The sequence below is a fragment of the Pleurodeles waltl genome, chromosome 8 (genome assembly GCF_031143425.1).
Source record: "Pleurodeles waltl isolate 20211129_DDA chromosome 8, aPleWal1.hap1.20221129, whole genome shotgun sequence".
Lineage (NCBI taxonomy): Eukaryota > Metazoa > Chordata > Amphibia > Caudata > Salamandridae > Pleurodeles > Pleurodeles waltl.
The window spans coordinates 164,335,475-164,362,112 of NC_090447.1; the positions used below are offsets into that span (position 1 = coordinate 164,335,475).

General features: G+C 44.4%; 1 protein-coding gene across 2 annotated transcripts in view; it reads left to right on the forward strand.

Moving 5' to 3' along the window:
• The window catches only part of LOC138249850 (glutamate carboxypeptidase 2-like), a 477,831-nt gene that overhangs the window by 248,024 nt on the left and 203,169 nt on the right, over positions 1–26,638 (forward strand). For both annotated transcript variants that reach the window (XM_069204011.1, XM_069204012.1), the window contains exons 8-9: positions 4,476–4,571; positions 12,132–12,217. In XM_069204011.1, coding sequence (XP_069060112.1) covers positions 4,476–4,571; positions 12,132–12,217 — 182 coding nt within the window. The remainder of the gene's footprint in view (positions 1–4,475; positions 4,572–12,131; positions 12,218–26,638) is intronic.

Consider the following 26,638-nt stretch of genomic DNA (forward strand, 5'->3'; position numbering starts at 1 on the left):
TATTGTGCATGAAAGGAAATTCAGAGTAGTATCCCAAGTGGGCATCATACTTAAAGGGTCTAACAATCAATTCCACAAATAATAGGAAGGAGTACCTTCAAGAAACAGCCCTTTATATTTAATCAAAGGACAACCCAATACGTAACCAATATAACAAATGTATACCACTTTAAACAACCGTGCTAGAAAAGGGCAATTAGCAAGAGGTAACATGATCTGATATAAACAAGCAACACATTAACCACGAAGAGAAATGTCAAATAAAACTTAAGCATATCCAGACAAAAAGCATTGAAGATGTCCACTTATCCCACATGTACTTTCAGCTCCTCATCCCTGTTAACTCCCAGAGAACGTTTTCTCTTACAGATCAATAATATCTCTTGATACTATCTGAAACGGCTTTGAATGCACCTGGCAGCGGATTGTCTGAATAAGATATAATGACAATGTGTTCCTTATCTGGTATGAACCAATTAAAAAAGCTGAAACATTTTGTTGAATTCCGAACAAAAATTAGCACAACCTCAGATTAACATCAAAGACAGTAAAGGCAGGTCGTCAAAAAAGTGACCTTTCACATTCAGACTCCCTTAGGAATTGTTCCTCTTCACTACAGAAAAATGGCACAAGAGTAGAACTTTAATCAAGAATATGACTTTTTGCTTTAGTCTAAATATGTTTTGTAGTTGTTGATAAATTACCTGAGAAAAATGTGATGCAGGCATTGAAAAGTTAAAAAAGTTAGAGCTACTGGGACCATTAGAACCATTTAAAAGAAACAAAATCAGATTAGATGATGCATTTTTTTCCATTTCCATTGTCCATTTCAAGTCCATAAACTGTATGTAAGGGTTGCAGACTCAAAAACTCTGATTAGCTGTCTGCAAGAGAAACATTTTGATTTTGGCTGACATTAGACACCAAGGGACATGGGCTATACATCATTGTTGGAGGCTGATTATTAGTAGAGTAAGTATGCACCTACCAACAGCCCCCAAACAGTGTTAGTTTCAGTCAAAGTCTCATAAACATCAGCCCCTGGCTCTACCTCTGGTAGCTTTGTAACATGCAGGCCGCCCTAACTTAGGAGACAGTTATGTAAAGTATTTAAATACAGCAATACAGTAAAGACACAACACACAATAAAAATCCCATACAAATTTATAAACATAGTAAATATTTTTATCTCTAAAATGACACCAAAATGACAAAAACCCAATATAGGGAACGGGAGGTATTAATTTTTAAAGATTGAATAAAAAAATTTGATTTCTAGTGCTTAGAAATCAATAGAATAGCTCCAACAGGGGACATCTGGTTACGCTTGACTGGGACAAAGTCAAAGTTTGAGGCCGACTGCGATGAAGTCCTGCTTGGGTACACTGAGCAGGAGGCCCCGGTCAAAATTTTACCTTCTCACTTAGAAACTTTTCTGGAGCTTTTATTTCTCAACATCAGACGGTCCTCCACAGCAAGCCAATTTAGATGCAATATTGTTGGATTGCTTTTCCAAAAGGCCCTGGTCAAATCCTGGAAGTCTGGAGCTTTCACCGGGATGAACCAGAAATCCTGGCCGGGTCGTGGTTCAAGGTAGTCTGCTTAACTCGCGATGTCGAGTTGGTCCACTTATGGAGCTTTTTCACAAAAGTTCTTGAAACTTCTCCAAACTTCTGGAGATCCTTCCAGAAGTTCTTCTTTAGGTCTCAACGTGTCCAAAACATAAATCCAAGGGTCTTGGAGCCCTGAGATGGTCCTTCCAAGTTTGGTATTTCAATTCACACAATGCACCTGGCCAAATGCTTTCAAGTCCACTGGACGCACTGCAGGCTGGGGTCGTACTGGAAGTTGTTGCAGGGAAGCTCTGTTCACCTATTGCTTTCAGTGAGACCCCTCCTGACTCCTTTTTGAAGCAAAGCAGAGTCCTTTGGCCTGTTATTACAGTGCGCAACAGGGCAGCACTTTAGTGTGTAGTCCTCTGGGTTGCAGACTGGGGTTTGAGCAGGGCAGTCCTTCTTCTTCTAGTGGTTTCAGGCAGCAGATCTGAACTGCAATACAGATCAGTCACTTTTATTCAATCATCCTGGGGGACATTCAGTGGGCTTCCTTGCCAATGAGCTGGAGGGTGTCACCCAGTGGCATGACAACTTAGTCCAAAGTGTGGCATCTTCTTGTGTCAATGCACTGCACGTTAATATTCCAAGATAAACAATTTTCCTCCAGAGGAGCAAAGCCTGGCTAAGCCAACCCACTGATGTAGCTCATTTCCATTGACTTCCCCTCGGCACATCTGCAAATTCCTTTCCTAAGCCCATCTATCTGCGGGGTTCAAGGTGTGAGAGTGCAGGCATGGCTGCATACCTTTCTGACTAGCTTTCCTTTAGAAGCCTCAGCTTGATTGATCCCGCCCCCATTTTGACTTGGCCTTAGGATTTGCAAACCTCCCTCATCACATAACCTCTGCTCAATGCAGGCCACTTATCATCTAATGAAAGCAGCTTGGCTAATAGTGTTGGGGCTGACCAATCAGGAGAGACCATAGGCAGGCTGGCATTTGCCTTGCAGAAAAGAAAGTCTTATAACTTTGTTTCTGTACTAGGTATGACAAATTCAACAATTGCAAGTTGCTGGATTTATCATTACCATTCATGTGAGTCCTTTCATGGCAATCGTAGCTCCTCCCTAGCAATGCTTATACTTTATGAAAAATATTTCTACTTTAGCCTATGCAGCTAACTTTCTACAATGGGGAATAATGAAAGACACAGTTTTTCCCTCAGCAGGGCATATAAAACATAATTTATGGCACCCCACCCCCAGGGCATCTTGGGGGTGACATATGTAAAAATAAGGTAGTTTAAAACTTAGGAGGTACCTTAAATCCCAAAGTTGAATTTGAAATCATTTTACTTTTTAAAGACAGTCTGCAAGGCAGGGCTGCCTTTACAAATGACAGCAAGCAACACAGTGGTGCACACTTCAGTGCAGGAAATCTACTGGGCCTCTAAACTTCTCAGCCCTGTTAGATACTAGGGACTTATAGGTAGTTTCAATCTCCTTGTCCTGTTATCTATTAGGGACTTCCAGGGCCTGGCATTGCCAATTGTAATTGTGACACTTTTACCATATAACTTTTATTCAGAGCACTGGCCCTTGGCCTGTTAAGCAGAGCCCAGGGCGCAGTCAGGGTCAGTTACCACCAGTATCAGTCAGAAAACATTGCAGTGTAAATGTTAAAAGGGTGACTTTTTCACAGTCATGAAAAAATATTATGAAAGGTCACATAGAATACTGAGGTAAGCACATTTGATCCCCCTGTCTTAATGTGGGGCATACTCACCAAGCCCCCACAAATAGATCATTATTTTTTTTTTTTAAGTATGGGTTTTTGTTATGGAATCAGAGAATCCCTTGAGGGTTTCACTGACCCTGAGAGGCACAGACCCTCAGAATCCACATTCTAAATACCAAATCTGTGACTATAAACTTGTGGCCCCCATTCTCTGAAGTCCTACTAGTGAGTTTGAAGACAATGTGCCGGTTTTGGTGAGTTAGGTCCAGGGTTCCCAAAGAGTGCATGTTCTACCGACATAAAATCTAAAAACACCACTTTGCCTACATAAACGTCAGTTACTTTAGGAAGACAATGCCTGAAGGAAATGCCTGAGTGGCCTCTATGCTCCTTGTGTCAGCATCCAGCAATGCTCTGAAGGGACGAGCAGTGCTTCATAACATTATCAAATATATACATATGTTTCTGTGAAAGAATATTTAATTTGCAAGTTTACAACTCTAATGTTTTGTTGTTGTGTTTGGTTTTGTTCTTGCCTCTCACTTTTCCACTTCTGTTGATGAGCAGAGTAATACTGAGCAAAAATAAAACACTGCCATGTTTCATGGCAGTTCAACTGTATTGGAAACCTACCTAATCTCTAAATTAATGTATTGATTTGGTACCTTATGTTTGCACGGCTGGGTAATATGTAGTTCTCTGTGATATCCTGCTAGGGACATGAACACTTTTCCAACACAAGCAAGAACACACTACCCCTGCTAGACTCCTTTGGGTTGTCAAATCAAATACAAGGCCTTGGAAGTTGGTGTCCTGTTGACATACAGCAATGTGTTGCTCCAATTCGGTAGCACTGTAAAGAGCTGCATCATAGTAAGCTATTCACTGTGCTTGAAACTTTCTGATACTCTTTACCTTTTTAGAAAGTCCACATTTCTGGTGCATTAGAACTTTTCCTACATTCCCCTAGTAGTAATCACTCTGAACTATGAATTTCCCATAGGATTGGTTGTTAGGTCTTACCCAGAAACCGTTCTTTAAGGTTTGCTTTGTAACTTGATACTCTTTTTAATTGGAAATGTGTCATTTTAAAGATGGTGGAACAGAATAAGAATTAGGATGAATAGGCACTGTATGGTCTCTATTTCTGTACCAAACATCTAACCGTATCTGTTTTTGACAGGAATATGGGGGGCCCTCCCCCACCAGAAGGCTGGAAAGGAAACCTTAATGTATCCTACAACATTGGACCTGGCTTTTCAGGCTACAACAATACCCAGTTAGTTTCTCTTATTTCCTTCTGTGAATTTCATTTCTGTTGATTACTGTAGTTTTCATTTTGCTTTTCATTTTCTTTATACGATTTCTGAACATTTGAGAGCAGATATTTCTTTTCTTTTTAGGTCTAGATTAATTATATATGTTTATTCTTTACAATTGCTTTGTCCGAATGCAATGCAAAAATAGATTTTTAGTTTCCTCCTCGACATGGGAATATTGCCCCAGTTAGGAGTGTTCCCCCAATGAAAAGGAATACATTTAGCAAAATATTTAACATTTGTTAGTCTTTCGCCTAACTTAGTCTATAATAGTGTTCTTAGAAAGAATTGTCTTTTGGCCTTGGCTTCATCAAGTATTTTCTCAAGCACAAAAATGTATTTTTATTAAAAAATCTAAAATACATACACCAATACAAAACTGCCATGTTTCAGCTATTGAACTACTAGTGGTCAGTTGGTTGCCTCACATCAAAACCATATCTAGTCTCTGGTCCCTAGGAAGATGCCTCTCACTGAAATGCTTCCTCAATTTTCGAACCAGTCGAAGCTCAGCCTTATATATTGTTCACTGCCATGCCTCAATCCCTCTGAAATGGCATTCTTAAATCACAGTTTCCACTTGCCTTTGTCCCTGCACAAGCAGGTTGTGAGCTGTCGACTCTGTATCACCCCCTAATTTGGCAGCATCTGACCAGCACAGCCCATGATGCTCCATCAGTCTAGTTCCAACTGCTCTTCCCCTTTGATTGCCATTGCTGATTGGATTCTCTCATTCCACTTGAACAAGCAGAGATGCTATTTTGTGTAAGATAGTCATCAGTCCCAGTTTAGGTCTAGATTCATCAGTATTTGATGCATTTCAGTGAAGCAAGACAACCTGTTGAGCTGCGCTGAGTCAAACGGAAGGGCAGGAGTGCACCTTATTTACCAAGAATTGGCGCATTTGTGCTCTCTCACAGCACTGGCACAATATGTGCTGCCTAGCACAAATACAGGCACAATAAGACCATGATACAAGGGTGCCTGCATTGCAGACAGAACAGTTATTGTGCAGGAAGGGACACCTGCACAAAATCAGTTCTTAGAGGTGTTCCCTCTTTCTAACTGTGCTGTAGAATGTAGCACATTTGGAAAGAGGAAACAACAAAGAGAAATAAAGATCTTTATCCTTTTTGCGCCTCTATCAGGAAGGCTTATATTTTGACACATCTCCAGGTGTACTAGTTTTGGTAAATCGGGCAATGCCTCAAAAAACGTGTGTGGACACATAGGAACACCCTCACTCCACTATGTAATGACTTCCCGGTGCACTATAACGCAAGTAACTTGCGCCGCCTTGTGTTACTCCAGATTTACCAAGCCACACAGGGCCACGCAAGGTGGCGTTGCATGGCTTGGTAAATCTGACTTAAGAATTGCATTGCCCGTGCATCATCTTGCTTGATGCAAGGAAAATGCTATCCATTGATAAATCTGGGACTTACTTTCTGTTCCTGCCCGTACCTAGAACCCATATTAATACATTCTCAAAAGGTTATTCAGCCTGGGGAGATTCGTGCCTGTTAGGGCCTTTTTAGGGTGTGGATCCAAAAACTATTACATGATAAAGCACAATCAATAATAACTATACAGTTGCAATGTGATAACTGTCCAGAAACCCTGACTATGCCTTTTAATACTCATCTACAAAATGCAATCTCGTACGATTTATTTACAGAAATAATCTTACTGTCTGGATCTAACCTACATGGATCTTCACTAATTACTCCCCAAATGACTTGCTACTGACTCTGAAACTGCACATTTGCCCCAGTTATAGATATAAAGCTAAATATGATGATCTACTAATATATTGCACGTCTAAATGTTTCACACTGTGATAATGTTGTGTACCACTGCAGTATATCGCACATCTAAATGTTTCCAAACCTATTGTTGTTTTCATTGTGTTTATGCAAATCATATCAAATACCCACTGATTTTCAATGCACATCAAAAAGTTTCTCACCTCATGATGTTTTAGCTCAACTCTGTGTGCTCAGAGGCAGTATTGTGTTGATGGTTAACTAGTGATTCACAAACCCATTAACTTATTACAAATCTAAATGTTTTAGTGCACATTTATAGACGTATAACAGCACATTATTGTCCACCACATTGAATGCTCTATCGTGAGATCGTTGAAGGTTTCACATTATATGATGGTTGATGGCACACATGCTTTAATTACACAAATGTTATATTGCAATTTTACACTCACCTTGATATTATAAAAACACAAACCTTTCTTTGTCAAATTCATTATTTTATAGTCTTCTTCCTATTCGGTTACCAGCTGCTTTATAACTTGTTCAGACTGTGGTCATTCCTACCTTTCCTTTTCCTGTCCTCATTCACATTTTACTTAAAATTACCCACAACATGAGAAACTGAGTCATTTAATCAAATTAAACAACACTGGTAATACTTTTCACGTAATCTAGCCACATAGTATCCCTAAATCACAGAAAAACAAGCATTAGCAAAGTCAGTAGGTCTCGTTTTTAGTAGGTGAGTTCTAACCTAGTTGCCTTGCCAATTCATGATTGCACTGGTGATGTTGGCATACTGTGATTTATACATGTCTGCGTGCCTCTATGCATGTGCAAACATGTGCAGATGTGATGGCCATCTTGGATTTGCTAACCTTCTTAGATGATCGCTGTGTGCACTCATACGTGCACCTTTCTCGTGGTGCTTGCCTGTGGCTGTATGCATACTAAAGTGTACAAAGCGTGATGGATATAGCTTGGTTCCAGTGACACAGTGTGCACAGGACCCACATATGGGCATGCCCATCTGTAATAAGGGCAAATCGGTCCTGAGTTACTAGTATTCTGGTTTAGGAGGGATCTGGCCTGGAAGTTTGGGCTGGAATGTTCCCATTGGAGCGGGGTCAATGCTGATTTGCATATGGCTGTGTCCAAACTGAGATGGGATGGTGGGTGAAAAACGAAGGATTGGGATTCGGCCCGAGCAATTGCTAGTGACTAAGATTAATTTAAGCATTCCATACATCACTTTGTTTTTTCATGCCCCATGTGGCAGGATGCATGCATGATAGACCAGCGACCATTTTTACCTTTACTTTCATTTTATTATCCCAAATTGCCAGACAGCCATGTTCGAACAGTAAACTAAAAAAAAAAAAAAAGAAATTAAGTACATAAACATAAGGCAAACAGCCACTAGGGCTTCAGAGCTGCCGGGCCCTCTTACGAAAAGGAAAACACAAAAAAACATCAAATAAATATAACATGGGATGGGGAAGAACAGGTGGATGGCTGGACTGAGGGGTGATTTTGTGGACACTTAACATAAAAAAGGGAATACATTTAGAAAGCAAGTGGCAGACCTGTCATCCTTGGCATGGTATTCCCCCAAAACTTTTTGCCTTCACCCCTCTTGTTTCGCTGAATTCATTTTTGTTTGCATTAGGAGTTTACTCAGTTTGAGTGCTTACCAGTGCTAAAATGCGTGTGCTCTCTCCTTCAAACATGATGAAATTGGACTACAACTAATCGTCACATTTAATTTAGTTGTAGCTCCCTTTTAAAGTAGTACTATCAGTTCCCAGGACCTGCAAATTAAATGTTACTGATGGGCATGCAGCACTCACTGTGCCACCCACTACAGTAGCCTTTTTAAACATATCTCATGCCTGCCCCTGCAAGCCTGCAATGCATTTTTAAACTGCCATTTGAATCTGGCAAAATAAACCTTTTGCCAGGCCTAACCATCATTATTATACATATAAGTCACAGCTAAGGTGTGCCCTAAAGGCTCTCATAGGGGAGTGTGCATTGTATTTAAAAAGTAGGACGTGTGCACTTTGGTTTTACATGTCCTTCCAGTGTAAGAGTCTTATAGTCGTTTTTCACTGGTCTAGGGATAAAGTTGGATTGGGAGCAGATGGCGATATGGTGTTTACACTCAAATGAATTGTAATTTAAAATCTTTTGTAATGCTAAAGTTGGATTTCAAGTCACTATTGTGTAAATGTCACTTTTAGAAAGTTGGCATTTTCTTGTCCCAACCATTTTAACCTGGGCCACATGACTGTGAATGGGTCTTCTGTCTGGGCTTGTGTATTCCTTCAAGAGAGTGACACAAAGTGGGCTTAGGTGTGGATAGGATGGGCCATCCTGGCAGGATGAGTGGTGAGGCACTGTTTCCTTCCTCACACTTCTAAGGGCTTTGCCTCCTGCATCCACAAAGGAATCTGACACCATGCCTGTCTGCCATTTGTCACCACAAGACAGTTTGAAGCCTTCACATGGGAAGGGGAAAAACGTTCCAGAATCAGATGTGGGGGTAGGAAATGCTGGCACCAGGTATAACTATGGGCCTCCAGAGCCACTTTTCTGAACACTCTTGAGACTTTGGGCATTACAGAAGAAGGACTTTCCTGCTGCTAGAGAACTGCCCTGCTGTTTGAGGACTGCCTTGCTGTCTCAGAAGGGAGACTGGACCTTCTTACCTTCCTCCCAGGCTACCCCAAGTGACTCCAAGGGCCACAACAAGCTCCAAAGACCTCCCTGCAACTGCCCAGCTGACCTGCTGTACTGGACCTGCCACTGGAGCTGCCTAAGCCCTGCTTGCTTTAGTTGGAATGAGTCCCTGAGTCCCAGGAGGTGCCTCCCTAGGTCCCTAACCATGGGTTGGCATCAGAGTGAACTCCTCAGTGAAAACCCTGACTATTGAGCTCCTAAGGGGACCGCAAGCACCTGTGATGACCACCAGCAACGACCACCAACAAAAAGCTGCCGCGAGGCCTGCTGTTTGCACTACAGTGGCTGCCAGTCAAAAAACAAATGCCACCACTTCTTCCCAAAGAGGTACACACAAACAGTGTTTTTGTATGTGCCTGTTTGATTGCATGAGCATGGAGGCACTCAAGCTACAGACTGCCTTAAAACCAGTATTCTAATATATACTGTTTTAACATGTACTAGGAGTGGGCTTTATGTGGGCCACTTGCTTATCACTGGATGAATTACTTGTCTATTTCAATTTCTTGCTCCTCTTTCAGTGTCTTTCCTCCATATTCTTGTGTTTCTCCCACCTGTGGTTCCAGCATGTTTTGATTGGACGAGTTGTATTCTTTCAATAACTACTTCAGTGAACTATTTTCCCTTTTGCGTGTTTCTTTAGCATTTGACTTTTTCACACTTAATTTGAGCCCTATCACCCCTTCTTCTTTTCCACTGGACTCCCTCACTCTCTGCTAACTCTTATTGCATACGCTTCTAGCTCTCTGCCCTCATGTTCATCGCGTGTGTACCCTCAATTCTTGCTACTCCATTCACATCAAGTCTCTGTTTCCCCATCAACCCGCCTTACCCCTGTCCCTCAATTGTATAAAAATCAACAGCCTCATTTGAAATCCATACATGTGCATCAAGGGTAAATAAATTAGCTGAACAAACTAATTTAGTTGAATACTAATATTTTAGGTTTGGTTTCACCTCGCTCTATTTGCCTGCTTTTTTCTTTCTGATGTCATCCTCACCTCATCACTTTTCCTGTCCCCCCTGCATTTCTATCCTCTATCTCTCTCAACACTGTAGCTCTCCCACCTCCATAATTTTACTTTCCTGCCTTGTTCAGGCTCTGCCCACGCGGCCAGTGTTGGCTTTACTATGCTTGTAGGATTTTGTAGCAAGCACTGGAAAATGCCAATATCAGGTGTCTATCGCCTTGGAATATTTTTTTGTATACTTCCAAAATGGCCATTTTGTTACATCTAGACTGAACCTGACAGCTATCTTACAACTTCGTATCTATATTATTTTGTATAGTTGTATTGTTCCAAAATTGCCAGTAATGACCTTGGTGGTATACACAATGATATTCTAAAAAGGCGGCATTTGGCTTTGCCAATACTTGCGCCACAGTTCTAAAAGAATTGGCAAAGCAAAATGCCACCTGCTAAGCAAGACCAACTGGCTTTGCCAATGCATCTTTGTTTATTTTCTAGATAGAAATAATACATGCATTACTTGTGATTTCACACTTGTTCGACGGCCAAATATTTAAAACTTCATAACTATATACTTCACGTCCCATCGCTATTATCAGCGAATTGTTATTAGTCTCCGGTCATTGTATTTGAAATTCAAACAAAGATTGAAATGGGAGCTTTATGGCGAGAATCTGGAACTTAAAAGTCTCCTGATGCGCTTACTGCATAGTCAGGACATGGTTGCCTAGTCAACATTTGGATGCTTTCTCAGCAGCACATCTTTCTGATCCTCAAAGTCTAATTAGGCTACCGATCTAAGAGACACTCGTTTCAAAATCATTAAGGATTCCTAATAAAGCTTCCTCCAGAATTTGGCTGCAATTTCTCATGCTCGGTTTCAAACACTATGGTCCTGTTCACAGCTTTTGATCCTCTGGTGACACATTCTTCATGATTTATGAAACATTGTGAGCCAAAGAGAGCGAGTATTAAATCAATTAGCAGTATTAAGAACATTTTCAGGCGTCACGGACCCTTCACCTCCAGCTGGTGAGAACAGATCCCAATGCGATGTCACCTTTGGGCCTCCCTCTACTCTGCTCCGGTTCTATATTGATGTTTATCCTTTTAAAGGCCAGACCTTAATTCAGAATCTTACCGTGGTACATCAGCAACAGAGTTTTTGGACTTTAACGTGTGTCTGTGGGCCCTGAGTTTTACTTTGATCATTCTGCTTCCAATATGTTTCTCATTTTGTGTTGTTTGTAATATTGGTTTATGAATGTACGTTCACAGCATTGCTTAATCTGCAAATTAATCACATAAATAGATAATTAAGTGAAAGGACTTTTCTTAGAAGTCCACTGCCGGCAGTTTGGAAGATCAGGGGTTCCAGATGCCAATATTTCTGATTGCATCACCGGCCTGTTTCAGTACCACCTTACACTTCCTGTATCCAGACTCTCATCCCCTTTCACAGTTTTCTTAGGTTTCTTTTCATTCTTCACCATCATTTTTCTGCCTTTCTCTTTCTCTGGGTAAAAGTCTGATGGTAAAAAATAAGAACACCGGGCCACAAAAACGAGTGCCTGTGTCCACCACCTCCAACAAACTTTTTTTTAAAAACAGCTGGTTCACTGTTTATAGCTGTAGTACCCATTGACAGCATCCCATTGGATCTTTCCTTATCCTTGTATTTATTTATTAAAAAGTTGCATATCAACCCCCTCATTTAACATTTGCTATTGCAAACATATGTAATTATAGAGAATGGTGGGTGACTAGTTGCACGATATTTATCTATTTTTTGTATGCTAGTATGAATAATACTTTATCACTTCTATGTAGCAAAATACCTATTTTACTGCATCATAGTATGTCATTGGTAGAAAATGTCTGCACAGTATAGTCTGGATAAGTATCCTCTTTCCTTAAATATTGTTTCTTGTGCTGTGTGTCATTTAAACATAAACAAATATATCACATCTGTGCAGACCCAGCAATGTATGAACCGATTTATTGATTTTTTCCTTTTGTCGAATGTTTATTGTCTTAGAAAGGTCAAAATGCACATCCACACTAGCAATGAAATACGGAGAATATACAACGTGATTGGTATAATAAAAGGAGAGGTGGAACCAGGTAATGCACTGTTTTTTGTAAGTGAGCTCTGCTCAGAGCAACCTGTACATAAATTGTAGGCAACTACTAAAAGTCACCATGTATGTGAAGCACTGCCTCATTACTGGATCCCCTGTTCCCATGCTGTCTTCCTTTTTATCTGTTAATATTTATTGAATTACCAATTTGTCTGCTATGTTCCTTCTGCTGGCACGATCACTGTTATGTTTTTATATACGTTTTCACCTTTTTTTAACCCGTTCCCCCAAACCCATTGTTATAATGGCCCAGATGATCTGTATGCTGGTAGCAACATACTGGCCAGTATTTTTGCAACAAGTGTGGATTTTTGTGAACTGGCCTGTGTACAAATAGGTCAACATTCTGACTCATGATAGGTGTCAATCAAATTTACCTCATCAATATTCATGAGGTAGTGTGCAAACTAAGACTCAATATGATTGGATGCCATCACAGGGATGGTGGCCTGCTGAGGTTTACTGACAACCATGTCTCCGATCTCACTTCATTATGCAACCTTTTTTAATGCAGACTGTTTTCCATAAAGGAAACAGGGCTACATTTAAGAAAAATAATACTTTATAAAAAATAATTTGTCCATTCCCCCCAAAACTATATTTTTAACATTCTCACAGGGGAAGAGATCCTGCCAGGACCCTTTCCACTTTGGGAATGGTACATTTTCAATGTTTTGCAGTCAGAGGCTGGTTGCAAAACATTAATACATTGCATGATGAATCGCAATTTGAAAGGGACACCCTGAATGCACCACTTTGAAACAGTGATTTAAAATGCATATCTAAACCCATTTAGCTATTCTGTAGTCAATTACTGCATCACTAAATGGGTTTAGTACATGCTATTAATCCATTTACCAGTCACAAACGCTATGATTTATCAAATCACAGAGTTTGCAACTGCTAAATTGCTTTGTACATCTGGCCCCTAAACTCTTGACTTTTTAAAAAACTTTTTGAATTGGTAAAATCAAAAATATAGGCATTAGTGTGCCACCAGTCTAATATGAAGTGGAGTGTTGGCAAATAGATATCTAAGTTATCGTCCAGGTTAACCAAAACTTTGGGTTTAAACTAAGACCATTTAAGCCTGGTGTGCTTAACATAACATGGGTCAGGTACAGTTGATGTTATGTTATGCCATGTTATGATATGTTGTTTTGCTATGCTGAGTTTTTTTATGTGGATCTTTATATTTGCCATATAACCCATGAGACATGTGGTGTCTTGGTTGGTGATTCCTGCATAGAGGATGTTTCCATAGTCCAGTCTGCTGGTGGTGAGGGCTTGGTGACGGTTTTCCTGGTGTTACTGGGTAGTTACTTAACTACCTTTTCCATCATAGTCAGTGTGTTATATGCAGGCCACGTGACAACATTGACCTGGACATGTCTAGCTTGCAGTCGATAATGATTCCAAGGTTTCTTGCTTGAGTGCTGGGGTGGATGTGGCTCTCAGGCCAATAGTCACGAGGCAGAGTCCAATGGTAAGGTCTCTTTCCCAAAGATGACTACTTCGGTCTTGTCCATGTTGAGTTTAAGGCAGTTGAACTTTATCCAGGTGGCCACTTCGGCAATGGACAAGCTGAAGTTGTTCCTGGTGTTTAGTGTTTTGCAAGCAGGGACAACCTCAGTTGTGTGTTGTCAGTATGGGTGAGGATGTTGTGTGCACGGATGATGTCAGCCAGGGATGTCATGTAGATCCTGAAGCTGATTGAGGAACCTTGCAGGACTCAGCAAGCGATTTCCAGGCTTCTGAGGAGTATGGAGGACTGTTTGTTATGCATGTATTTCAAACAGAGGCCCAGATTTTGATGACAGTGCTTCACTCAATTTAGGATACAGCACCACAATGAGACTGTGCAGCAAATTAACTCCTGCAATTCATATTTGTGGGTACAGAAAATCCATGACGCACATACAACATAGACATCTCTGCTTCACTCACCCTTAGAAACAGATGAAATACTGAAATAAATATTACAAAGGTCAGTCTCTTGGCTTCTCATGTTCATGTGATTGTATAAAATGCCTTGGCTGTACCAACATGAAAAGGTCAAAAATAGAGAGGACATAGGGCCAGATGTAAGAAGCATTTTTGAGGTTGCAAATTGCCGGATTTGCAGAAGTTTTGCTGTTGCAGAATCATCCGTTTGCAACTGCAAAAATACTTTTTTTATGTACAAACACCAAACTGCGATTCTACAGAATTTCAATCTGGGTTTAGGGCATCCCTTCCAAATACCAAATTACAGTGGTATGTATTAATGCTTTGTGAATGAATGCTGGAGGAAGCTTGCTCTTTTTTTTAATATATCAAAATGAGACATAAAGAGTGCCGGGGTTCCCTCACCAGTGGACTGGGGCTTGCTCTAGCAATCCGAAGGTGCTCTTTTGGAGGGTAGTGTGGTCGAGCAGCCTAAGGCTTATCAGAGAGGAGTGTTAGATTTATCATAGGCACACAGTCAGTAAATGAGACACATGACTCAGTAAGGAGATCCTCACCAGTGTACAAAAATAACAAGTATCTTTATATATATATATATAAGCACCATAATCCATACGATCAGGTAAGTACGTTTTGCAAGAAAAATACTTTCAGGTTTCAAAAGTCGACAGTGCATTTTTCAGACAAAGCAATGTTATCCTCTGGAGGAAAAACAAGTACTGCATACAGATATAATACAGGAACATATAGGACCTATCTCCAGGACTTAAGGTGAGTATGGGGCAAGTTCCAAGGTCACACCAACCAGTCACACCAGTCACACCGGTTGGCACTGGGGCGGCCAGGTGCAGTACAGCATTGTGCCCAATGTTACTCATCGGTCCAGTGGAAAAGAGGCTGTAGGTTTGGACTGGGAGGCCAGTCAGGCTGAGCCAGCAGGTTGGCTCAGCTCTCATGATGCTCAGGGACTTGGGGACACCTTAGGTCCTCTTCTCCACAGGCCAGGGGCAATAGGTGCAGAGGTATCTTGAGGTATCTGGTTTTCTCCACTGGGAGCACTCGCAGTGGAGGGGGGCCTTTGGACAGAGGCTGCAGGCTGCATTGGTGAGTCCACAGTGGGCAATTCCAAGGTGGGCTTTGTTTCTGGAGAGTTGAGTGACCAGCGCTGGCATCATTGGCCCACTTCAACTCGGGCTAGGTGGCAGGGGGGAAGTGTGGTGCTTTCAATTGTCTGGTTTTCAGGGGTCCGGAGTCCTCACAGTTCTCTTGGGCTGCCTGCAAGAAGCAGGGAAGCAGCTCCACTGCTCCACAGGAGTTACTGGGTCTTTGTTGAAGGCAGGCTGTCTTCCTAGGCTTTTGGAGGCACAATAGCTTGGAGTACAAGACAACTTTGGCACAATTTGATGGGCGTCGCTGACATACCTGCAGGGCTGGGTCAAAGTCAGTTGCTTCTTCCTCAGTCTTTGCTTTTGTGACTCTTTGTGTCTGTTAGAAATGGGGTCTCTGGTTGACAGTCAGGTTACCCCCTGTTCAAGCAAGGACCCTCACTCTAGTTAGGATAAAAGAGAATCACCCTCAGCTAACCCCTGCTTACCCCCTTGGTAGCTTGGCAGAGCAGTAGGCTTAACCTCAGAGTGCTGGGCGTAAAGTATTTGTACCAACACACACAGTAACTTAATGAAAACACTACAAAATGACACAACACCAGTTTAGAAAAATAGGAAATATTTATCTAGACAAAACAAGACCAAAACGACAAAAATCCAACATACACAAGTCAAGTTATGATTTTTAAAAGGTTTAAAAATAAAAAGAGTCTTTAGGTAGTTGTAACAACACACTAGCACTGCTAGCGTGTAAATGTACCTGGTTTGCGTCAAAAATAACCCCGCACGGGCGGTGTGCGTCGAAAATAACCCTGCACGGTTCTATGCGTCGAAAACAGCTCGGCACGGCGATGCGCGTCGAAAAAGCCAGCCACGCGACGGTCCGAAAGTCCCGCGGCGCAGGTTGCGATCTCTCAGCCTTCGTCAGCGATGCGGCGCGTCGTTTCTCCTGCTCCGGGCGTCGATTCTCCGGTCGCGTTTCCTGCGGCGTCGTTTCTCAGCTGCGGAGCCGGCGTCGCGTCGTTTTCTCAGCCGCGATCGGATTCGCGTCGATCTTTTCTCCGCACGGCGCTCGGTGCGTGTATCTTTGTCCTTAGGCTGCCAGCCTCTCCTTTCAGGGTCCCAGGAACTGGAAGGGCACCACAGAGCAGAGTAGGGGTCTCTCCAGAGACTCCAGGTGCTGGCAGGAAGAAGTCTTTGCTATCCCTGAGACTTCAACAACAGGAGGCAAGCTCTACATCAAGCCCTTGAAGATTTCTTCTTCAAGATGGAAGGCACACAAAGTCCAGTCTTTGCCCTCTTACTCTGGCAGAAGCAGCACTGCAGGAAAGCTCCACAAAGCACAGTCACAGGCAGGGCAGCACTTGTTCCTCAGCGATCAGCTCTTCTCCAGGCAGAGGTTCCTCTTGATTCCAGAAGTGTTTCTAAAGTTTGTAAGTTTGGGTGCCCTTCTTATACCCATTTTAGTCTTTGAAGTCACCTTTCTTCAAAGGGGACTCACACCTTCTTGTGAAATCCTGCCTTGCCCAGGCAAGGCCTCAGACACACACCAGGGGGCTGGAGACAGCATTGTCAGAGGCAGGCACAGTCCTTTCAGATGAGAGTGACCACTCCACCCCTCCCTCCTAGCAGAGATGGCTAATCAGGAAATGCAGATCACACCCCAGCTCCCTTTGTGTCACTGTCTGGTGTGAGGTGAAAAACAACCCAACTGTCAAACTGACCCAGACAGGGAATCCACAAACAAGGCAGAGTCACAGAATGGTTTAAGCAAGAAAATGCTCACTTTCTAAAAGTGGCATTTCCAAACGCACAATCTTAAAATCAACTTTACTAACAGATGTATTTTTAAATTGTGAGTTCAGGGATCCCAAACTCCACATGTCCATCTACTCTCTAGGGGAATCTACACTTTAATCATATTTAAAGGTAGCCCCCATATTATCCTATGAGAGAGAGACAGACCTTGCAACAGTGAAAACGAAATTGGCAGTATTTCACTGTCAGGACATATAAACCACATTACTATATGTCCTACCTTATCCATACACTGCACCCTGCCCTTGGGGCTACCTAGGGCCTACCTTAGGGGTGCCTTACATGTAAGGAAAGGGAAGGTTTAGGCCTGGCAAGTGGGTACACTTGCCAAGTCGAATTTACAGTGTAAAAATACACATACAGACACTGCAGGGGCAGGTCTGAGACATGATTACAGAGCTACTTATGTGGGTGGCACAACCAGTGCTGCAGGCCCACTAGTAGCATTTGATTTACAGGCCCTGGCACCTCTAGTGCACATTACGAGGGACTTACTAGTAATTCAAATATGCCAATCATGGATGAACCACTTACATACAATTTAAACAGGAGAGCATATGCACTTTAGCACTGGTTAGCAGTGGTAAAGTGCTCAGAGTTGAAAAGCCAACAGCAACATGTCAGAAAAAAATAGGAGGCAGGAGGCGAAAAAGACTGGGGATGACCCTGCATAAGCAAAAGTCCAACACGACCCCCTACCAGCCTAAAGCCAGGGGAGAACAATCAATACCTTGATGTACTTCCCTGATTGGGGCGATAGAACAGGGACCCAGGCCCACAACAGCAGGGGCATGTTCCAGTTCTACGCCTTCCTGACTCCAGTTGGATCCCTCTGTCCATACTCTCAGGGCCCACTAAGCTAACCCATGGGGAACCCTTCTCCACATCTACAGACACCATCTGTGCAACACCTAACTTTACTTTGCTCACAGATGTATTGCAATGGGCAGATAGTACCACCAGGGCCAACACAGTGGTGTTGCCCACTCCACCCCCGGGGTGTGACTCTCGTCCTCCCCCCCCCAGGGGCAACTCTGTCCACCAGGACAGCAAGCCACAGTGGCCCCAGACAACTGTCAGGGATGAGAGCCCGACCTCAGGCCTCTCTAACCACTGTGACTGTGGAGAGTGGGGGGTGGTAGCCCCAGGTGCCTGGCACCCTTTGACCACTCTCTCTTCCACCAGGTCAGGGATGACAACCTGACCCTGGTCCTCCCCTCTGGGGCTCTGTAACCTCCCTGCAGAAGCGGCACCCCCAGAGTCAAAAACTGTCAGGGTGCTTGTAGAAGCAGTCCTGCACAATTCTTCCACCAGTGCAGGGATGTTAACCTGCAACTGATCCTCCAACCTGGGGTCTGTACCTTCAGGTTGGACCAGGGCCAGGGGTGAGGCTTCCCTCCCCCTGCCCTCTCCTCTGGGGTCCTGGACCACCCAACTAGGAGTGGCCCCCCCAGAAGACAACATGGTAGGGGCACTGTTAGCAGTAGCCCCTTCCTCCAGGTCAGGGGGGACACCCTTAACCTGGCCCCCCAATCCAGGGTCTGTACCCACAGACTGGATCACTGCCTGGCAAACCAGGACTTCCTGGGGGGCATACCTACCCCCTACCAGGTCAGAGTTTACCCTCTGAACCTGGTCATCCAACCCAGGGTCACCACCCTGCGGTTGAACCACTGCCTGGCACACCAGGACTTCCTTGGGAGCACACTTACCCCCCATCAGGTCAGAGTTTACCCCCTGAACCTGATCATTCAACCCAGAGTCACCACCCTGCGGTTGAACCATTGCCTGGCACACCAGGACTTCCAGGGGGGCATACTTACCCCCCTCAAGGGACACACTGTCTCGAAGGGCCACACAAGAGTCTGGCTGGCGCAGGTCCCCTGACCTCTGCCCATCTGACAGAGTTTGGATTCCCCCCAACCCAGAAATGGTCTTACCAAGGTCATTCATGGGGGGCTCTGCTCTCAGAGCTGACCCCTGACCCTCCAGGTTCTCCACTGGGGTCCGCAACCCCCTCTCAACCCTCTGTCTGGACTTCTGCACCCCCTCACTAGGAGTGGTACTGCCAGACACCAGAACTGGTGGGACGCTGGCTACAGCCGCCCCCCCAAGTTCTCCTGACACTGTGGGGTCTCCCTCAACAGATGGCCCTATGGTACAGGCTAGGCTCCCCTCCTGGTGTTCCCGCAGGGAACCCTCCAGGACCTGGGACCGGATCTCGGGCACCTTGGGCCTCAACCCATCCCCATTCCCTCTCCTCTGAGACTGGACATGGGGTCCCTCACCCATCCCACTACACTGGGACCTACCTGGGACACTACAATCCTTCCCTACCTCACCTGGTTGGGAACTACCTAGACCACTCCTCTCAGGAGCACCCCCAAATGCCTCTTCAGACTCTCTGGTACTCACCCAGAAGTCTGCCTCCATTGTAAGCTCCCTGGGGTCAGAGAACTCACACTCCACCTGGTGTTGGCATAGCTCTGGAAAATAAGGACTAGACATATGCTCTCCAGCAATTACATCACTCAGCCCCTCACATGAATTAACCAAAGTACCCTTCACCCAACCATCCAGTGACTCTGCTTTGACAAAGCACCCCACATCACCCTCCTGAGACTGGTGGGACAGTACCTGACTGTCCCTGACACTCAACCCACACTCTTCTGGGATGTCTTCACACTCCATAACCAGGACTTCTACCTGGGGGGAACCCCTCTCCCTGTCACTCTCACCTAGAGTCAGTAGAGTGTCCCTCCCACCAGTAGGAATATGACTCCCCATGCCAGTTCCCCAATCCACCTCAGGGACCCTGTGCATCACTGGAGCTACCTCATACCCCTGAACCTCCTGGCGTGTGTTAACTCCCTCCTTCAAGTAGGGCACCACCTCTCTGGGCATGTGCACTTCTGCAGCTTCACTGGATATACAATTGTTGCTGCCACCATTCCAGCTGGACTCAGCCCTCATGACTTCCAGCTCTTTCAATTTAAGCTCGTAAGCATAAATCATTTTTTTAATCTCTAAGTTCCTCCTCCTTTCTTCCAACTCCCAATTGAGCTTTTTCATCTCCCATTGGAACTCCCTCTCTGCCTGTCTGTCCTGTAACTCTTCAGGAGTCAGACCCTTGGGTGACACCCTGCCATCCCTCCTGGGGACCCTCCCCCCAGGCGTAACAGGTTCCTCCACTACACCACTGTGTATCCTCTGCACTTCCCCCCCCATATTCTCCTCCTCTGTGTGCCTTCCAGCCTTCTTGATTGTCACCCAGGCCCTCTGTGCCTGTTGCAGCTCCCCCTCCCTGGTGGAGCTCTCAGTGGGACAGTCAAGATCTTTAAGGAACTGTTTCAATTGAGCAACTGAGTACTCCTTCAGTTTCTCCATTTCAAACACAGCTCCAGCTGTTGCATCTCCAGATTGAGACATGATGGTCACAAGTGCAGAGTTCCAAAAGGCAGAAAAAAATAATTTCCCAATGAAGTGAAAAGAATCAGTCAAGGGATCAGCAAAATCATGGAAGTAGAATAAAAAGAGTCCTTAAGAGAAAAATCAAAAGATCACCAAACAAGTAGTATGTGGTCACGTAGTGGTCTGAGATCAAAACAGTAGTGTACACTTAATTACTGTATGTCAAGTACAAATACAAGTCCAATCCCGACCGCTGGTCACCAATGTTAGAAATGGGGTCTCTGGTTGACAGTCAGGTTACCCCCTGTTCAAGCAAGGACCCTCACTCTAGTTAGGATAAAAGAGAATCACCCTCAGCTAACCCCTGCTTACCCCCTTGGTAGCTTGGCAGAGCAGTAGGCTTAACCTCAGAGTGCTGGGCGTAAAGTATTTGTACCAACACACACAGTAACTTAATGAAAACACTACAAAATGACACAACACCAGTTTAGAAAAATAGGAAATATTTATCTAGACAAAACAAGACCAAAACGACAAAAATCCAACATACACAAGTCAAGTTATGATTTTTAAAAGGTTTAAAAATAAAAAGAGTCTTTAGGTAGTTGTAACAACACACTAGCGCTGCTAGCGTGTAAATGTACCTGGTTTGCGTCAAAAATAACCCCGCACGGGCGGTGTGCGTCGAAAATAACCCTGCACGGTTCTATGCGTCGAAAACAGCTCGGCACGGCGATGCGCGTCGAAAAAGCCAGCCACGCGACGGTCCGAAAGTCCCGCGGCGCAGGTTGCGATCTCTCAGCCTTCGTCAGCGATGCGGCGCGTCGTTTCTCCTGCTCCGGGCGTCGATTCTCCGGTCGCGTTTCCTGCGGCGTCGTTTCTCAGCTGCGGAGCCGGCGTCGCGTCGTTTTCTCAGCCGCGATCGGATTCGCGTCGATCTTTTCTCCGCACGGCGCTCGGTGCGTGTATCTTTGTCCTTAGGCTGCCAGCCTCTCCTTTCAGGGTCCCAGGAACTGGAAGGGCACCACAGAGCAGAGTAGGGGTCTCTCCAGAGACTCCAGGTGCTGGCAGGAAGAAGTCTTTGCTATCCCTGAGACTTCAACAACAGGAGGCAAGCTCTACATCAAGCCCTTGGAGATTTCTTCTTCAAGATGGAAGGCACACAAAGTCCAGTCTTTGCCCTCTTACTCTGGCAGAAGCAGCACTGCAGGAAAGCTCCACAAAGCACAGTCACAGGCAGGGCAGCACTTGTTCCTCAGCGATCAGCTCTTCTCCAGGCAGAGGTTCCTCTTGATTCCAGAAGTGTTTCTAAAGTTTGTAAGTTTGGGTGCCCTTCTTATACCCATTTTAGTCTTTGAAGTCACCTTTCTTCAAAGGGGACTCACACCTTCTTGTGAAATCCTGCCTTGCCCAGGCAAGGCCTCAGACACACACCAGGGGGCTGGAGACAGCATTGTCAGAGGCAGGCACAGTCCTTTCAGATGAGAGTGACCACTCCACCCCTCCCTCCTAGCAGAGATGGCTAATCAGGAAATGCAGATCACACCCCAGCTCCCTTTGTGTCACTGTCTGGTGTGAGGTGAAAAACAACCCAACTGTCAAACTGACCCAGACAGGGAATCCACAAACAAGGCAGAGTCACAGAATGGTTTAAGCAAGAAAATGCTCACTTTCTAAAAGTGGCATTTCCAAACGCACAATCTTAAAATCAACTTTACTAACAGATGTATTTTTAAATTGTGAGTTCAGGGATCCCAAACTCCACATGTCCATCTACTCTCTAGGGGAATCTACACTTTAATCATATTTAAAGGTAACCCCCATATTATCCTATGAGAGAGAGACAGACCTTGCAACAGTGAAAACGAAATTGGCAGTATTTCACTGTCAGGACATATAAACCACATTACTATATGTCCTACCTTATCCATACACTGCACCCTGCCCTTGGGGCTACCTAGGGCCTACCTTAGGGGTGCCTTACATGTAAGGAAAGGGAAGGTTTAGGCCTGGCAAGTGGGTACACTTGCCAAGTCGAATTTACAGTGTAAAAATACACATACAGACACTGCAGGGGCAGGTCTGAGACATGATTACAGAGCTACTTATGTGGGTGGCACAACCAGTGCTGCAGGCCCACTAGTAGCATTTGATTTACAGGCCCTGGCACCTCTAGTGCACATTACGAGGGACTTACTAGTAATTCAAATATGCCAATCATGGATGAACCACTTACATACAATTTAAACAGGAGAGCATATGCACTTTAGCACTGGTTAGCAGTGGTAAAGTGCTCAGAGTTGAAAAGCCCACAGCAACATGTCAGAAAAAAAATAGGAGGCAGGAGGCGAAAAAGACTGGGGATGACCCTGCATAAGCAAAAGTCCAACAGTGTCCTTTTTCTTTGTAGGTCAACAGGACTCTGACTTACTGGTGCCTGGGGCTCCCCTAAACACTTAATTTAGGGGCATTTCATGGAGTGTAGGCTGGTAGCCACCGGGCTACTTACCCCTGAGGTCACTACACCCCCTAAGGGCATAACCCTGTCCGAGAGTTCCTAGTTCTGCCATCACCAAGATGACAGACTTTCAAAGTTGTGTCCATATCAGGCAGTTTACCTTAGGGGTGGGACTGGCCTGAGAGGTAGGCACGCCTTTCTGACTACTAATATTCCCACTTGTCCAGGAGCCAAATGGGCCCTGGGGCGGGGGGGGGGTGCTGGCATTTCTCCTTTAAGCGAAGCCACGTCTGCATTCCAAGGGAGATGGGCTTCTTTGAAGCCCCCAGTCTTGGAATGCAGATTTGCAAGCCACCCTGTTGGGTGGGGTGTGTAAACACTTCTCCCAGAGCAGACTTTGTTCCTGACCACCAGAGAGTAAAGGCCTTTACTCTTGGGGGTCAGAAACATGTCTGGTGGTGGCAGGCTGGCCAAAATCTAGTCAGTCAGCACATCAGTAGTTGGTAAGTTTTCAAGGAGCACCTCTAGGGTGCCCCCTGGGTGCATTTATTATTAAATCTCTCGCTGGCATCAATGAGGGTTTATTAATATGAGATGCTTGATACCAAATATTCCTATTTGCAGCGAAGCCATCATGTAGCTGGGGAACTCGTATTGACCAGTGTCCAGCGCATGTATTTAAGATAGCTTCCCTGTTCACTCACTATGTCTAAGAATCAACAAGACATAGCAGGGCCCTAGCTGCTGGTGTAGATATTTAATATAAGGTGCCATCCATTATGGCTGTAAGGCCTGCTGTCAGGGTGACTTGCATATTTTGCATGTAGTTTTAGGGAACATGGCACACATGCTGTGTGCCATGTTATGTTTTCACTTTTAACTGCACCAAAACACACAGCCTGCAATGGCAGTCTGTCTGTGCTAGGTGAGGGGTTCCCTGAGGATGACACAATACATGCTGCAGCCCTTGGGGATACTCTTTAGTACCCGTGCCCTAAGTACCAGGTGTACAGTTTAATGGGGACTTACAAGAGTGCCAGAGGTATGGCCAATTGGGGAACAATTGCACAGTGTTAGGGAAAGAGATCTGGCATTGGGAACCTGGTTAGCAGGAACCCAGTGCACTTTCAGTCAAAATTGCATCAAATACCAGGCAAAAAGCGGGTGTGACCATGTCAGAAAGGGGCACGTTCCTACAAATACTAGTCCAAAACATTAATATTTTACCACCAATTCAAAATTGTTGTAATCTATTCGCAAAGGGGAAGGAGAAATGAAAGTTATACGTTTCATAGTTTTTTAAATATGCACCCCGGTTTCCTTAAGGGAAAATGGTCTGCATAAGCAATCACGGACATGGCGATCAACTGACCCAGGCAAGCCACCACCCCTGTGATGGCTATCTTTCCCAATGGGTCACAATCTGCGACCTACCTTAATGATTTGCGACTCACTAGGAATCAGTAATTTGAAAATAAAAGTTCCATACTTAGCAATAGTGATTGCCTAATTGAGTTTCCAAGAAAATTGCAATTTGGAAATTGCTATTCCAATGTTAATAGATCTGGTTCTTAGGCCCATATTTATACATTTTTAGCTCCGCATTTGCGCCGCTTTTTGACGCAAAATGGCGCAAACTTACATTGTAAATTTGTGCAGTTTTTGCGTCAAAAAGCGGCGCAAATGCAGTGCTAAAAAAAAGTATAAATATTGGCCTTAGTTTCTCCCGTAATCAGCTGTTGATTGCCTCGTGTCTCCATATAACATCCCTCTCAGTTGATCCCACTTCCCTCTACTTTGAACTTGAAATTGTGGTTCATATATGCACCATTTAAGGTGTCATATTACTGCACTATAGTCATGGGAAAATTTCAGGACAGCAAGAAGCTATTTTGTTACTTGAACCACAAGCAAGATGAGATTTCCTTTTTCACTTTTACATTCGTGAGAATTCTGTGTGTACCTGAAGTATCACATTTAACATCTATCACCATTATTACCAGTGAAGAGGAGTGGACCTAGCAAGCAAGACATTTTATTATATGTGGCCAAATCATATATATATATACAAAAGGGAGTACATGATCACATATGGAGTTGGAATGCTTGCACAAACTCTCAATCTACCAAATTGGCTACAGTGGCACCCCTTTTTCCATAATGATGTTTGAGCGTTTGCTTTGTTTCCAGTCTTAAAGTGTAGCCAACTGTAAACAACCAAAGTGCATGTAATTATCCTTCAATTACTTCATATTTATGTGAGGTAAATAACAGGGCTAAGTTAAGGTGCACAAAAGTACACTTCTCCCTTGAGTATGGATGCTAACAAAAGGCTTTTTACTTACTCCCAGGTGCATGCTGTCTGGCACCACTTAAGAAGATTAACCCTGCCAAATGCAAGTGCCTGGCAAAACTGTAGTTCATATCTTCAGCCTGCCTCAGCCAATGTCAAATCTACTATGTTCTGAGATTATTTTCAGGGCCAAAATGCTCATGTTCATTGATGGCATTAGTAGCCGAGGAAGTCTTTGGAGGTTAGTATTCACTGCCCTCAGTACACATCTCAGAATTAACATGAATCTTTGTAAAGAGACAGAAGCATCACGAGATCCTGCAGGGTAAATCAGGAGACCACACCAGTAGAAATACACCCAACCCTTTCCCATTTAGCATGATATCTATTTTCCATGGATAGCCCCCTGTTGGGACCAAAACCTCCTCTGCATGGTGAAAACGTGTACCCTTCCCTAAAGTGTCCAACTGTATTGTTGTCTGGCTCCCTAATGCAGATTTTTTGTTGTTGTCATAAGCAAACATGGATCATGTGTGTGCACCATGACACAGGCCTGTCTCATGAATTGTGGTCTTGTTGGACCGTGAGAGATGCCCAAAACGCTACCCTCATTGTGGTGGAAGGCTACTGTCTTCACCAGGAGTTGAACACCATAAGTACAGTGGTGGCAGCATACAGTGTAGTGATCAGCAGTAGTAAACTGGTCCTTTTTACTCTGTGTCACTAGAGTGAGGCCTACAGGTTCACTCACCTTTTTAAAAGTTCGGTTGCTGTGTTAATTCACCCTTGACCTACATCAGGTGGAGTTCATGCATAATGAAAACATGCTGAATGCATGTGAACGAGCAGGACACACACTACACAGAGGGTGAAATGTGTTACAGCGTGTACATGATAAATGTGTGGGACTTGACATCGGGTGTTTAAAGTTACACACTCCAGTTCCATGATACGTCCTGGCGGTGCTTTGCTGGTGGACGCTGCTACTGGCAGCAGCACCGCGTCCTGTCTCCTGCCGGCGGACCACCTGCAAGCAGGTAAGTCGGGTTCTCCGACAGGAGAGGGGGTTGGGGGGGTGTTGTGTGTAGGGGGTGTGTGTGTGTCTGTGTATGCATGCATGCAGGTGTGAATCGCATGGAATGCGTGCATGAGTGACTGAATGTGAGTGAACGTGTATGTTGTGTGTTGTGAATGCGTGTGCGCGACAATGTATGTTAGTGTGTGTTGCAGTGTGTGAGTATGTATGTGTGCATGCGTGGGTGGATGTGGGTATTCATGTGTGTATGTGTGCGCGTGTGGGTGTGTTGATGTCAGGGGGTTTCTGGAGGGGAGGACTCTGGGGAGGCGGAGGAGGACGACGGGGGAGACCCC